Source organism: Ursus arctos, unplaced genomic scaffold (genome assembly GCF_023065955.2).
Source record: "Ursus arctos isolate Adak ecotype North America unplaced genomic scaffold, UrsArc2.0 scaffold_23, whole genome shotgun sequence".
In the NCBI taxonomy this organism is placed as follows: domain Eukaryota; kingdom Metazoa; phylum Chordata; class Mammalia; order Carnivora; family Ursidae; genus Ursus; species Ursus arctos.
In genome coordinates, this window is record NW_026622908.1 from 22,877,772 (window position 1) to 22,892,998 (window position 15,227).

Sequence of the window (15,227 nt, forward strand, 5' to 3'; positions counted from 1 at the left end):
TTATTTGTGGCCTGATCTGTACAAAATAAAGGTTGAGAAACCTATGTAAAACCATGGAAAATAGAGAATTTGATTGTTTTTTGTTTTAAGCCCCATGATTTAGTCACCTAGTGCAGTCAGGCCACACCTTTCCTGACTGATGTCTGCTTCTGAGCTGAACCACAAGTGTATGTGAGGGCTAGTAAAATAAGTTGTGAGTCAGTTTTTATTGTGTTCTCCATTTTTAGTCACTTGTAACTGTTAAAGAGATTTTCTCAGGCATTCAGAAAAGTTTATCTCTTGGCTAAAACTTCCTAGGTTTAATCTCTAAGAGGTCTTAGGTCTTTATAAGACCTAATTTATTTCAAGGTTCGAGATCCATTCATAAAAGGTCATCATAAAGCATAACAGCCTTGAAATAAACACACTAAAAATAAAAAGGAATTACATAAATAAACACAAATCACAGTTCTCAATCTGATACAGAATTTGCAGGGACATTAATAACATTTAACACTCCCCCTCCCCTTCTCTTTCACACCAGGGAGAGTACCTGCAGAGAGTATAATGAATTCCTGAGGGCTTATGTCACTTAGTCACTTGATGTGTGAACAGAGCCGTGTCCTACAGGCCTTATTTTGTATGGACGTTCTTACGGCAGTGTTACAAAAGCTGCTGAAAGTATCAAGCCTCTTTCAGTTTTTAAGAGACTAATAAAAATGGACCCATCTTCCCCTCTTCTTTAGACTTTCTCTTCCTCAGTCTCCTTTTTAGGTTTTCCCACTTTGGCTTTCCTTCTCGGGGACTGTTCTAGTGAATAAAACACCAGACTGGGAGCAGGAAGATCGGTGTCCCCTGCATCTTCTGCAGGTGTCCTGCAGCTGTGGCTGTTCCCTTATCTGTCAAAGAAAGGGATTCACCTAGGTGACAGCTACTTTCTCCTTCAGCTCTAAAATTCTTGTTTGGCCTTTCTCCTCTGTCCACTGCTCTCTGTTTTCCCTTTACCATACCATTGTTATTCACTGTGCAGAATTGTTTGAAAATATCCCTAAAATGCACATAGTTGTGAGGAAGCATCAGTAAGTGTAGTTACTGGTAAGATACAGAATTTAGAAGTTCTTATTTTGGTAGTTTCTCACTTTGTTTCCCTTATGCCCCAGCCAAATATAGCCTGCAGGCATATTTTATTTGATCTGCCAGTGGTTGCTACAAAATATGTCAATAATATATTTTTACTCATCAGAGAATAAACAGGCTTGGCATGGTCTAATTAATTGGTGAAGGTATAAAGAAATGCCTACTTTCCCACATTGTTGTGGGAATGTAATTAGTATATCTTTTTTGGAGGGTAGTTTGGCTGTATTAGTCCATATTTTTGGAGTATATAATAAATTGACTCAGTGACTCCAAAAGTCTCTAAAAAAACTCATATGCAAATATTAAGAGATATATCCAAGGATGTTCATTACTGTGTTGTTTGTAATAGCAAAAATTTGGAAATATCCTGTATTTCCATTAAGAGGGGAAATATTTAATGGGTATGTTTATCTTTATATATATAAATATTCATATTTGTATATATCCACATCATACACACATTAAAAATAATATAATGAATGAAGTAGATCTGTATGTACTAACGTATTTTAAATAGAAAAGCAAGACCCAGAACCAAATGTTCACTATGACCCATTTATATAAAAACAACATAATTGTCTGTATACATATATGTGTGTAACTAGATAGAAAAATGGCTGGAAGGTAAATACCAAACTGTTAGTAGTAATTACCCTCCAAACAGAAAAATGGTATCCAGATGGAGAGAGAAGAGGAATTTCATTTTTTACGATTTACACTCACCTATTGTTAAAAAGTAATCAGGTATTGCTGGTGTAAAAATGAACAAAAGGAAGAGCAAAAAGGGAAGGATGAGGAATTACTTCCTAAAGACTAAAAAAGGCAAAAGGATTACTAAGAAATTCATCAACAATATTATGGGAACATTGTTTAGACAATATTCCCAAAATTTCAGGACCACATAGGAACCATGGTTGGTTTATATTTTGGCCAGGGCTGCAAAGCACTTACAGTAGCAGCTCTATCCTTCCATTCTTTGTATGTCCAACTTATTATTTTTACTTGTCTGTGTTCTGCAGGTAACCCGGGACCAGATGAAGGTGTTTATACAGCAGGAATTTAAGAAAGTTCAGAAAGTGATTGCTGATGAGGAGCAAAAGGCCCTTCATCTAGTGGACATCCAGGAAGCAATGGCCACCGCTCATGTGACTGAGATACTGGCAGACATCCAGTCCCACATGGACAGGTTGATGACTCAGATGGCCCAAGCCAAGGAACAACTTGATACCTCTAATGAATCAGCTGAGCCAAAGGCAGAGGTAAAGGAGAATGCCTACAATTATTAGTAGCTGGAGAAATAGGAGGAAATTGACTGCTGTGTACATTAGCTCTGGAAATTCTCTTTTGTGGTCCCTAAACATGAATGAGTTGAAAGCTTAGAGTATAGGTATTTATTTATTTATTTATTTTATTATTATTATTTTTTAAGATTTTATTTATTTATTTGATGGAGAGAGAGACAGCCAACGAGAGAGGGAACACAAGCAGGGGGAGTGGGAGAGGAAGAAGCAGGCTCCCACCAGAGCAGGGAGCCCGATGTGGGGCTTGATCCCAGAACACCGGGATCACTCCCTGAGCCGAAGGCAGACGCTTAATGACTGAGCCACCCAAGCGCCCCAGGGTATGGGTATTTAGACTGGTGTGTAAACCAGTGTGGAAGTATTGGCTTCGAGGGCCTGCACCCAGCAGTTGGGCCTGGCAGAATATTCGTCTACCATGACTTAAAGGAGTATGGTCAGTAGGACAAACACTAATCACAGCTAAGGAGGGAAGCCAGAAATCAGAGCCAGAGAAGAAGGTAATTGACAGATTCCAAGTTGTGAAATGAGCCTATAAATAAAGTCATCATAGGGATGAGAACAGGGTGAATGAGAATGTCAGGAAGTGGAGCATAAAGCAGGCCAGAATGAAAGGTTTTGGACTGATACTGTGAGTAGTGAAAAGGTGCCTCAGCCTGGCTTTTAGATGGAGCCAACTGCATAAATTGGGGGCATAACTCTTAGATTAAAGGAGGCATGTGTGGCACTGGAAGGATCAAAAAGGGTGTGAATGAATGACACAAGGTAAATGTTGAATCACTAAAAATGGGAGTCTTTGTATTCATTGTTATTTCATAACAGGAAAAAAGGTCTTAAGCATTTTACCAAACAACATATTCAGGCATTTAGAATATAATTCTAAAATAAAATTTAAGATAGCCATTTAAAAAAATATTCTAGAACTTATATTTCAGCCACTGGGGAAAGGCTTTTGTTCATAAGGTTTCATAGTGTTGTGTTGAAAATTCTGGTCAAGCTTATGCCAGAAGGATAGGCCTCTCTAGAAGAAAACCTAGGGGAGTCCTATGGACTCTCCAGGCCTGCTACCGACTCACTAAGCTTACTACTTAGCTAGCAGTCTTGCCTTGGCCCAGGAGAGCCTGGACACAGAATAACTGAGCAGATGGAAGAGCCAGGTTATCATTCAGGAGGCAGGTATTGTCCGAGCCATCCTGACAGAAAATGTCAGAGACCATTGGACAGTTATCTGCTTCACTCATCCAAGGTTCTTGATTAATTTTCATCAGTGTGTGAAAAGAATAGAATAAGTCTTGTTCTTTTCATTGTATCCTCTGCAGAATTAAAGTATGTGCCTAAATAAGTTTCTAGATAGGCAAGAGAGCACTTTATATTCATCATTTCATTTAACCCCTATATCAGCATTCATTATCTCTGTTTTACAGATGGGATATTGAGATGCAGAGAACTGCAGAGATGCTGAAGCAGCGTCACTTAGTTAGTAGAAAACGGAGCCAGGATTCAGACTGAAGTCTGTCCTATCCCAATGCCTGTGTGTTTTCCCTACTGTGTGCTGTATGCCAAGTGTCTCATTTGTATATGTGGGGAAAATGAAGAGAATCAGTGCCCTAGAGAGCTTTGCATTCCTAAGACCTTTTTTTTTTTTTTTTAAAGATTTTTCATTTATTTATCTTTGTGAGAAAGAGAGCACGAGAGAGCATGAATGAGGGGAGGAGCAGAGGGAGAAGCAGGGAGCCTGATGCAGGACCTGATCCCAGGACCCTGGGATCATGATCTGAGCCCAAGGCAGACACTTAACTGACTGAGCCACCCAGGTGCTCTCCTGAGACTTTTTATAGTGTGGAGGTGGTCACTTTGTGTCTTAAACAAAAAATTCAACCAGAGTTGACTTAAGGGATCCCACAGATCGAAACCCCACATTTATTCTGTGTGTTGATTGGGTTATTTTTCAAAAATAAAGATTTATTTTTGAGAGATAACCTCCTCCCTTTTATTTTCATTTCAAGTAATGATTTGAGTCCCTCCCCATTATTAACTGTCCTTTAACCACTTCAGCTGCTCAGCTGCGCTATGCTTGTTAACTCTGATGGAATTACTCCTGGGGATGCAAAAATAACAAGCCCTAAGGACCAGGCTGTGGACAAAATAAGCTATTAAAAACAAAAAGTAGCATTCAGCTGGCTAGAGCTTTTACAAAGAGCTGTTCTCATCTAATAGCCTCTCGTTCCAGCTAATCTGGTAACTTATTGATCAGAGCAGATCTCCAGTACTTCTCTTTCACTCAGCAGAGAAATTCTTTTCTTCCTTTTGCAGGTTATAGATTATTTTTAATCACCTGCATTTCAGTTTTGGCCAAAAGGTTCTTCCCCCCAACATTTTATTATGAAAATTTTTGAACATACAGCAAAATTGAAAAGATTTTACAGATTACACCCATATACTTCCACCTAGATTCTACCATTAACATTTTAATATACTTGAATCATGATTTATACATAGCCATCTTTCCAGCCTTCCAGTCTTCAATGCATCTTATTTTTTGATGCATTTAAAATCAGACTGCGGCTTCTGATTCTGAACAAGATGGAGTAAACATATTTCACTTTATTACTTCTAATCACAGCAAAAATTCCTGGATAAAATATTTGTTTGTTTGTTTTTAAAATATTTTCTTTATTTGAGAGAGAGGAAGAGCATGAGCAGGAGGAGGGGCAGAAGGAGAGGGAGAAGCAGACTCCCAACTGACCTGGAAGCCTGACGCAGGGTTCGATCCCAGGACCCTGATCGTTACCTGAGCTGAAGTCAGATGCTTAACCAGGGTGCCACCCAGGTGCCCCTGGACAAAATATTTAAATCACTTACTAGAAGACTCTCAAAAGTGAGAAAAGATGGTCCCGATCAGGGATCTTGGGATTTGAGGAACTACATGGCAATGAGTTCCCTGGGATTTTTCTTGCTTCCTATATATCCTGGCCTGGGTTCCTTGCAAACTGGAAACCATAATGAACACAGGCGGAAAGAAAATCTCCAAGAAAAGCCTGCTGTCTGTAGCCAAAGGACTAGGAAAAGGACAGTTCAGCTATAGAGAAACCTTTTGACCAATTCTGCCTATTCTGGAGACACACACCATGAATAAAGCTGTACCCCTTCCCAGCCCAGTTGGCACTGCAGTAGTGGAGCCAGTGGGGTGGAAACCTATTTTTTTGTCCTCTCCTGCAGTAATGAGTTATTATTCCTTTCCCCTGGAGCCTTTAGGTAAAAATCTGACTACTGCCATCACCCCTGACCCTCTCAGTAGTCAGTGGTGCCTATCTCCCCTGGAGCCTATAGGTAAAGCTCTTACTTCTACCCCTGCCCTGCAGTATCAGGAAGGAAATAGTATCCCTCCCCTTTGGAGACTGTAGATGGAGCTCTAACTCCTCCCTCCCACTCCTACATTAACTAGGCAATATACCTCCCCAACTGGGTCAGTGGGTAGAACCTTATCTTCCACTCTTATCCTATAGTAATGGATTGGTACCCCTCCTCCTCCCCAGCCAGCACTGTGGAGATGATAGCATGGAGTTTTGTCATCTGAGGGGGGGCAGATCAGAAGAGCACTGCAGAATCTTTTAAACTAAATTGATATTTGAACCACAGTCCACAAACCTGATCCAGGACATATGTTCTGTTTCTTTCTTCTTCTTCTTCTTTTTTTTTTAATCATAATTTGTATTTTTATTTTCATTTTATTTTATTTATTTTAAATTGACGTATAGCCGACACACAGTGTTCCATTAATGTAATAGAACATGTGTTCTGAATTTAAATAGGCTGACTTCCTGCTAGAATAGAAGATTTAAATAGGAACCAGATTCTTAAATACTCAAAATGTTTAGGATACAGTCCCAAATCAGTCATTATACCAAGAACCAATAAATCTCAACTCTAATGAGAAAAGACAATCTAACAAGAAAAGATGCCACCACCAAGATGACACAGAGTATAGAATTACCAGACAAGGATTTTAAAGCTACTGTTTTGAAAATGACTTAGTGAGCAATAACAAACTCTGGCAACAAATGAAAAATAAAAAGTCTCAGCAAAGAAATAGAAGATATAAAGAAGGACCCAATGAAAATTTTAGAACTGAAAAATACAATAACCGACATAAAAGATTTACTGGATTGGCTCAGTGGCATATTGGAGATAAGAGAAGAAAGAATTGGTGAATTTGTAGATACAGATCCAATCTGAACAACCAAGAAAAAAAGATTGAAAACTAATTAAAACTGAGTCTTAGGGACCTGTGGGACAATAAAGAAAGATCTAACGTACATGTCACCCATGTCCAGTAGGGGAAGAAAAGGATTGCTGTGCTGAAAAAATTGAAGAAATAATGGCTCAAAACTTCTAAAATTTGGTTGAAAGAAATAAACCTAGAGATTTAAGAAGTTGAGTGAACCCAAGCAAGATAAATTCTAAGAAATCCATACCTAGACACATCAAAATCAAAGTATGAAAAGGAAGGACAAAGAAAAAAATCTTGAAAGCAAAGTAGCCAGAGAAAAATGACACAATTAGCTATGGGGACAATAATTAGAATGAATATAGTATATATAAGATATTTGCTCTATATCTATTGAAATTATTATGTGGGTTTTTTTTCCATTATTTTATTGTAATGGCTGATTATATTGGTTAATTTTACAATACTAAATCAACCTTGCATTCTTGAGATAAACTCCCACTTCATCATTATATATAATCTGGTTCAATTCATTAATTTTTTATATTTTTAAAAAAGATTTATTTATTTGAGAGAGAGCAGAGAGACAGAGCACAAGGTGGGGGACAGGGAGAGGGAGAGGAAGAAGCAGACTCCCTGATGAGCAGGGTGCCCACTCCATCCCAGGACTCTGGGATCATGACCTGAGCCGAAGGTAGGTGCTTAACTGACTGAGCCACCCAGGTGCCCCTCGATTCCTTAAGTTTTTAAAAAGATTTTTGGGTCTGTGTTCAATGAGGGATATTCATCTGTAGTTTGATATTTTTATAACATCATTGTCAGGCTTTGGTATTAGGGTTAGCTGGCTCGGAAAATAAGCTGAGAAGTATTCCCTCCTTATCTGTTTTCTGAAAGTTTATATACAATTGGTGTTGTTTCTCCTTTAAATATTTGGTAGTACTTATCAACAAAATCGTCTGCCCTGAAGTTTCTTTATGTGAAGGTTTTTGGTAACCAATTTAATTTCTTTAGAGCTATTCAAATTTTGTTTGATCTTATGTTTATTTAAATTTTAATTTGTGTTGTATTTAAATTGTGTTATTTGTTTAAATTTGTGTTGTAATTTTCAAAGAATTTGTTTTCATTTAAGTTATACTTTTTAGTGTAAAGTTGTTCACACTGTTTTGTTGTGATTTTTAAACTGTAGCATCTGGAATGATAACCCATCTTTCATTTCTGATACTGAAAATTTGTGATTTTCTCCCTTTTTTCCTTGACAGTCTAATTACTATTTTATTATTTTTGTTATTCTTAAAGAACTTCTTGATTTGCTAATGTTATTCTTTGTTTTCCATTTTGCTTATATGTGCTCTTATTTCCTTTTTTCTGCTTATTTTGAGTTTACTTGTTCTTTTTTTCTAGTTTGTAGATCATTGATTTTACTACTTTTTTTATGTCTGCTTTCAAAGCCATACTTTTCTCTCTAAGCACTGCTTTAGTTGAATCCTGAACTTTGGTGATGTTTTATTTTCACTGTCATTTTCAGTTTGAAATATTATTCATTTGCTTTGTGATTTTTTTCTCTTTACTCATTGATTATTTATAAGTGTCTTGTTTAGTTTCCAAATATTAGGGGTTTTCCTACATGTCATACTGTTATTCATTTCTAATTTTTTCCATTGTGATCAGAGAACATGTTTTGAATGGTTTCAAGCCATAACATTTATTGAGATTTGTTTTATGGCCCAGCATATGGTCTATCTTGGTGAATGTGTATGTGCAGCTATTTTATAGTTTGAGGTGTTAGTGTTCTATTAAATATCAATTAGGTATTCAAATAACTTATGTTTTTAGTGATTTTTGTGTCTAGTTCTATCAACTGCTGAGAGGGGTTAAATTTCTAAGGATGATTAAGGAATTATTTATCTCTCCCTTTAATTCTGTCAACTTCAGATATCTTAAAAGTCTCTTAAAGCAAATATGTACTTATGATTGTTATGTCTTCCTGATGAACTGACCCTTTTATCATTATGAAAGTCCCTCTTTTTCTCTGATAATACTATTTGTCTTCATGTCTATTGTATCTAACGTTAGTAGAGCCAATCTAGTCTTATGCTTACTGTTCTCATGGTACGTCCCCCTCAATTTGTTTTTGGTCTATCTATTGTTAAAGTGTGTGTCTCCTAGGCAACATATGGCTGGGTTCTTATAATCTTTTATCCATTCTGATAATCTCTGCCTTTTAATTGAAGTGTGTAGTCCATTAACATTTAATGTTATTATTAATATGGTTAAATTGAGGTCAGCCATTTTATGATTTGTTTTCTGTTTGTCCCTCTATTTCTACTCCTCTTGTCTTTTCCTGCCTTCTTTTAGACTTTTGAAACAGCTATTTGAATTCCATTTTAATATATTTTTTGGCCTTTTAGCTCTATTGCTTTGTTCTTATTTTGTAATGGTGTCTATGTGGATCATAATATATATATATGTAATATATAATATACATATAGATCCTTAAATTTTCTGTCTACTTAAAATTAATATAGTACCACTCCACATAAAATGTAGGTACCTTGAGTGGCACCTGGGTGGCTCAGTCAATTAAGCATCTGCCTTCCGCTCAGGTCATGATGCTGGAGTCCTGGGGTCAAGTCCCACCTTGGGCTCCCTGCTCGGTGGGGAATCTGCTTCTCCCTCTGCCCTTTACCCTACTTGTGCCTCTCCTCTTTCTCTCTCTCTCAAATAAATAAATAAAATCTTTTAAAAAAATATAGATACCTCGAAACTATATAGGCCAATTAATACTCTTTTTATGCCCTTTATATTATAGTTGTCAAGTAGAAAACCTGCATATGTTATAAACACTGCAAGACAGTTATAATTTTAGACAATCATATGCTTCTAAAGAAGTTAAGGAAAGTATAATCATAATTTTATATCTGTGCGTGTATATATATAGTTTTTAAGCAAGTTTGTGATAATAGTTGCGTAACTGTAAATTTAAAATCATGGAATATACACTTAAGACAGGTAATTTTATGATATTATAAATTATACCCCAGTAAAGCTGTTAAAAACAAAAAATTGTAAATAGTCCACCTGCTCAAGTGCTATTTGCCTTTGATTTATGAAAGTCATTTTAAAACTAGTCCATTAACACAATGTGTTTGTTTTAAGAGATCTTCAGTACAGATGAATTTGATTAGGCCAAGTAGAATCACAGAGCTTCTGGTTGAAGAAGTCCAGAGATTACAAGGTTTCCTGGTGACATTTCATTTTAAAAATGTGTTTCTAATAAATCTTTGTGGGTCCTCTTACAGAATATAGCGTACAGGAGGAGTCTCAGTACCGTTCCCACAGTGAACGGTTCCACGTTCTGGCATAATGAGATGTGGTCTTTCCCGTCTTCAAATAACTAAATAAAGTTATTTCCTTCTTACTCATTATGGAATATTAAAAACTTATAGACAGAGCAGAAAGTAAACACACTAAATTGATGGTTATCATTGGGGTATTTTTTCCTTTTTTTTTCCCTGTTTTGTGTATGTGTTTTGTTTTTTCCCCAACTTTATTGAGATAAAATAGACTATATGTTAAGTTTAAGGTGTACAGTGTGGTGATTTTGATATACATATATACTGCAAAATGATTACCATAGTAAGGTTAGTTAATATCTTCAGCCCCTCGTGCTATTTTTTTCTTAACACTATATTTTAAATCTTCCTCCTGTTACCATAAATTCTTCATAAACATTATGTTTGAGTCCTGAATCAATGATACAAACTTAACGTTTATGTAATTTTAAGTTATTTCCAACTTCCTTGCTGCCATTTAGTACATTACGGTGCATGCTTTTGTTTATAAATCATAAGTAATTACTTAGTCAAAGAGACTTTTTTAGGCTCTCGTACATATTTGTAAACTGTAACAGAACAGTTACATTAGTGTACATTTTTATCACCCGTTTCGACAGTCTCTCATTTTTTTGCCTGAATTTTATAAACTTCTTTGCCAAAGTCAAACACTAAAAAATGGTGTCTTTATTTTTATTTGCATGTCATGATTACTTCCATCTTTGTCCAGTTTTGAGAGAAGAGAACTGAACTACGTGAGAGTATTTTAGAAAAAGTTCAAATGAGGAAATCATTAAAAATGCTACATGCATACCCTAAACATTTATTTTAAACTTGAAATATATATCTGTATATTTCTTTGATTTTTGACTCAAGGCCTTTGAGAATACAGGTTTGCCACTTGGAGGGAATGTTATGTTTCTGGCATAAACCACATCCATACTGCACTGTTTGTAAGGTCCAATTTCAGGATAACATTCCAAGCAAGCTGAATGTGGAATCCTAGACTTTTGTACTTTATTTTTTCTAATATTTTGCATGTGTCTCATCTACATCAAAGTTGACAGTTTTAAGTAACTCCTCTTTATTGAATCCTTTGGAAGCATCCAGCTTAGTTATCATGGAAGCAGTGGTTCCCTTTTGCATTCACTTTTTGTTATTTAATAAAATATGTTGTCATAATTACAAGTTCAACTGATTTAAACAGCCTTAGGAACAAAATTATTTGATTCTTGGTGAACAGACATTTCCACTGGTGGAAGTAGAAACAAGGTGGTAAGGTACTAGAATGTAGCCTACCAGCCGAGAGCATTGAGGATATTTGATGGAGGGATTTGGGAGCATTGCTTAACCTGACAAGTCATTTAAATAGAAGCTGGTGTTTAGCAAACTTTCAGTTCTAATATTCTCTGAAACCAAGATTCACTTGTAATGGGGGGTAGAAATTAATCTTAGATCCTACTTTTATCTTGCCTTCCCTCCTTTCCATTTTTGAATAATTATTATGTGGCTTGTGCTGTGTAAGGTGTTGCGAATAAAGAGATTAACAATACACAGCTTCTCTTCTCAAGGAGTTGAAATCCAAAGAGGGAGACACTGTATGGTGTCATCATTTGGTTTTCTGCTGTAAGTACCAGCCCAAGAGTTTGAGCCATACAAATGTGGAGGACAGAATAGGATTACTCCACTCAGTCTGTCAGTGGGAAAAAATGTCCAAGTGAGGCTTGATCTTCAGGAATGGATAGGAATTAGCTTAGGCTTTCAGAATAGGAGGGAATAGCATGCACATCTTTTACAAGGAAGATAGCAATCTTCTGAGTGTCTGCTGACCTCTTCAGAATTGCCATATGTACGTGTGTGTGTTCATTCATGTATTCATTCAACAGTTGAAACTCTTACCCTGGTCTTCCCCCATGCTCTGTGGTAGTGATTATTGCTTCTGAACAGCCACCTGTCTGTAAGCTGCAGAAATGGGTGTCTTGTGTCCCATCTTCTCTGTCCTTCCTCACTCTCCCTAGTGATGTTAAAGTACAATAATGAGCACCATTTATCAAACACTTACAATGTACCAGACATTTGCTTAGTGTTTTACATATTTTCTCATTTATTTTAATCTGTACAGCCACCCTGCAAGGTAAGAATCAGGAGCTCCATGTGTCAATCAGGAAACGGAACCTTGGAAAAGTTAAGGCAAATTGCCAAAAGCTTTATTGTTAGAGTTGATGAATGTAAATTTGAAGCCATGTTTCTCTAAGTCAGAAAGTCCATCTCTTAACCACTGTGGCAAGATCCACAGTCATGAGGACTCACTCTAAATCATGGGATAAAGTTTGGATACTTTTTTTCCGTAAGATTCTCCTAGACAATTATGTTTGAACATCCAAAGATAATTGAAAACTTGTGTTGAGGTTTAATTAAGTCACTGATAGTTGTGTAACTCAAATTTAAATTGTGTGAATTTTTTCTTAGGATATTATAGTTCCCATAAGACATGTCAGTCGGTCAAAATGCAAAGAAAGCTCCCACATCCCTATACCCTTCTTCTACTACTCACCCCGCTTCTCTCATTAGAGTGTGGATGGTTAGTGCCCTGACCAGTATTGCAAAGCCTCAGCAGTCTGCTAAATGCCCTCCAGATCCAACCTCCAGTGTATAATCTGACTTAAATCACCTTTCTGGCTACAACTGTCCCTTTAGGCTTGTGCCCTGGCAATCTCCCTTTACCTCAGTTTTTCTACCAACCCTCGCACCCCACACCACTGCCACCTCCGCCACAACCCTGTCCGAGACACAAACACATCCCCATTCTCTAGTATCATCAAACTCAAAATTCCTTTAACATACATTTTTTTAAATTGCTGTGCATTTGCTCTTGCTAATCCAGTGCCTTCCTACCCATCTTCTGTTGCCAACCTGGGAAAATTCTGCTTATCCCTCAAGTTCCAATATAAATGTCACCTTCTCTGTGAAGCCCTCCCTTCCTCCTTCTCCAGAATAGGCCCTGTTTATCACTTTCCTTCTGACTCTTGAACATTCTGTTTATGTCTTTGGTAGAGCCCTTAACATAATTCATTTTCTATCCCTTTCTGAGTTTCCCCTGCTCCTGAATGGGAGTTCCTAAGTTAGGTCATTATCTTTTACCCTTAGTGTTCACCTGTAGTAGCTTGTCATACTGAATTGTTACTGGTAGTGATAATTACCTTTATTAAGTGTATCCTGTGTTTTAGGCACTGTGCTTGATGTTTATACATAGTAATTCATTTAATCCTCCTATTCATCCTATGATACAGGGACAGTTATTATCCCCATTTTATGAAGTAGGAAATTAAAGTTAAATGAGGCAAAATAACGTGACCAGGGTAACACAGCAAGTGAGTGATGGAGTCAAGATTTGAACCTAGAGTGTCTGACTCCAGAGTTCATTCTTTATACCGATAGGAACGATCAAATTGATTAAGTACTCTGGGGAGTTATCAACAACTAGGAAATACATTGTCCAAAGGAGTGAGGTCCCTTGGAAAAGGCTTGAAAGTCATTTGAAAAATTTTGTGTGATCACTAGAAGAGAGTCAAAGGACTCTGCTCTGATCACTGGTAAAGTTGGGTTCAGAGCTTGCAGCACCTGGACAGATAACCCTCACACATTGTTTTTGTGGACAATGAATGAGCAAAAGTGAAAAGCCAGTGTTGGACTGATGGATGTTGTAGATCATCAAATGCCAGAGCTCCCCTTTTATAAAGGAGAAGACCAAGGTTCAGATTAATTAATTAACTTGCCCAAGGGCACATAGCTAATAAATAACAGAACTTGGACTAGAATCCCAATTTTCTGAGTCCCAGTTCAGTGGCCTTTTTACCCTATATAGTGTGCCCTATATTAGAGTTGCTATGTTCATGTTTGGAGAGAAAAATGCTAGACCAAGGCAGAAATGAGTCTTTGAAGGAAACAGCGTGATGCTTTTGGAGCTGGTCAGCTTTTGCCCAAGACCTGCCGCTATTTTGGGCTCTCGGTTTGCTCAGAACTAAATACTGCCAGCCGTACAAATAAAAAGGCAAGGCTATTATTTAGGCCTCCTAGGTCTGTGCATTCACTTACCTGCTTGCAAGGGCAAATTATCAGTTGATCTCTGCTGGGCAGTTGGAGCAAAGGATTATATTAGCCCTTGTCTTAGCCCTTGGACATCTGCTGGTTTGTCTCCGTTAAAGTAAATGCACAAGCCTTGCTTTCAGGTTGCGAGAGGAGAGGGAAAAGAAAGAAATCTAAATCTGTCTCTACCGGTGCTGATTTCTAATGCTGTTTCTTTCTGTTTCTTTCAGGGTGACGAGGAAGGACCCAGGTAAGATCACATTATTGCCGCTTGTCTGTTCTCAGAATTGAAGTAGAGTGACATTTGTGGCCTTTTAATGCCCCATGAAATATGGACAGCCAAAGAACAGCACAGAAGAGGGATCAACATCTTAAGCCAGGGCTTCGAAAATCTTATTTTGTAAGACTCCCGTCTCCCTCCCCATCTGTGCCATTTCCTGCCTGTAACCTTCAGATAAAGGTAGACTTTAAAGTATGTAATGACAGTAACTTCCGAATACCTTGTTAAGAAGAGTAGGCACTATATTTGAATGGTAATTAGGCTATCAGGTGGACTGCCTAGATAAACTTTTGCATTGTTCTTTCTTGATTGGAATTGGATTGCTTTTTTTAATGGGCTTTAGATCCAATATTCTTTGTTTCTGACATATAACATCTTTGCGTCTGACTGGAGACACTGATACCGTGAATCCTAGGTCATAGGTATTATGTTTCCTAACTTGGTTTAGGAAAAAAAAAAAAAAGATGCTCCTTTCTGCTTCTGTATCACTACATTTGAAATTTGAAAGTGTATTTCATTATTGCCTCAGCCGTGCAGTAAACCTGGAGTTTGGTTTCCTTACCTTTGCTGTCATGCTGCTCAGTGAGAACAGGCTCTAGGAAGTGCTGCAGCTTTGCCATCCACACAGTCAAGGGTACTGGTACAAAGTAAAATAAAATGTCCAGGTGGGTCCCCTGTGTCACATAGGATCCAGGACTGTTCAGGCTAGGATGTGTCGGAGTGATCATTTAGGCCGCTGCTATTCAAGCTTTAGTTTTAGCAGAAGTGTCCCCCCTTTTTTTCTTCATACAGTTTTATGTAGAACCCCAATATACAAAGAGGTTTTCTGTGGTTAAAGTTGGGGGCCACATCCATTGGTGAACCTTCTCTCTTCAATACAATAGACC

General features: G+C 37.4%; 1 protein-coding gene across 2 annotated transcripts in view; it reads left to right on the forward strand.

Annotated features, from left to right (window-relative positions):
* Positions 1-15,227, forward strand: part of TRIM44 (tripartite motif containing 44) — a 108,553-nt gene that overhangs the window by 40,884 nt on the left and 52,442 nt on the right. For both annotated transcript variants that reach the window (XM_026512108.4, XM_026512109.4), the window contains exons 3-4: positions 2,136-2,375; positions 14,291-14,310. In XM_026512108.4, coding sequence (XP_026367893.2) covers positions 2,136-2,375; positions 14,291-14,310 — 260 coding nt within the window. The remainder of the gene's footprint in view (positions 1-2,135; positions 2,376-14,290; positions 14,311-15,227) is intronic.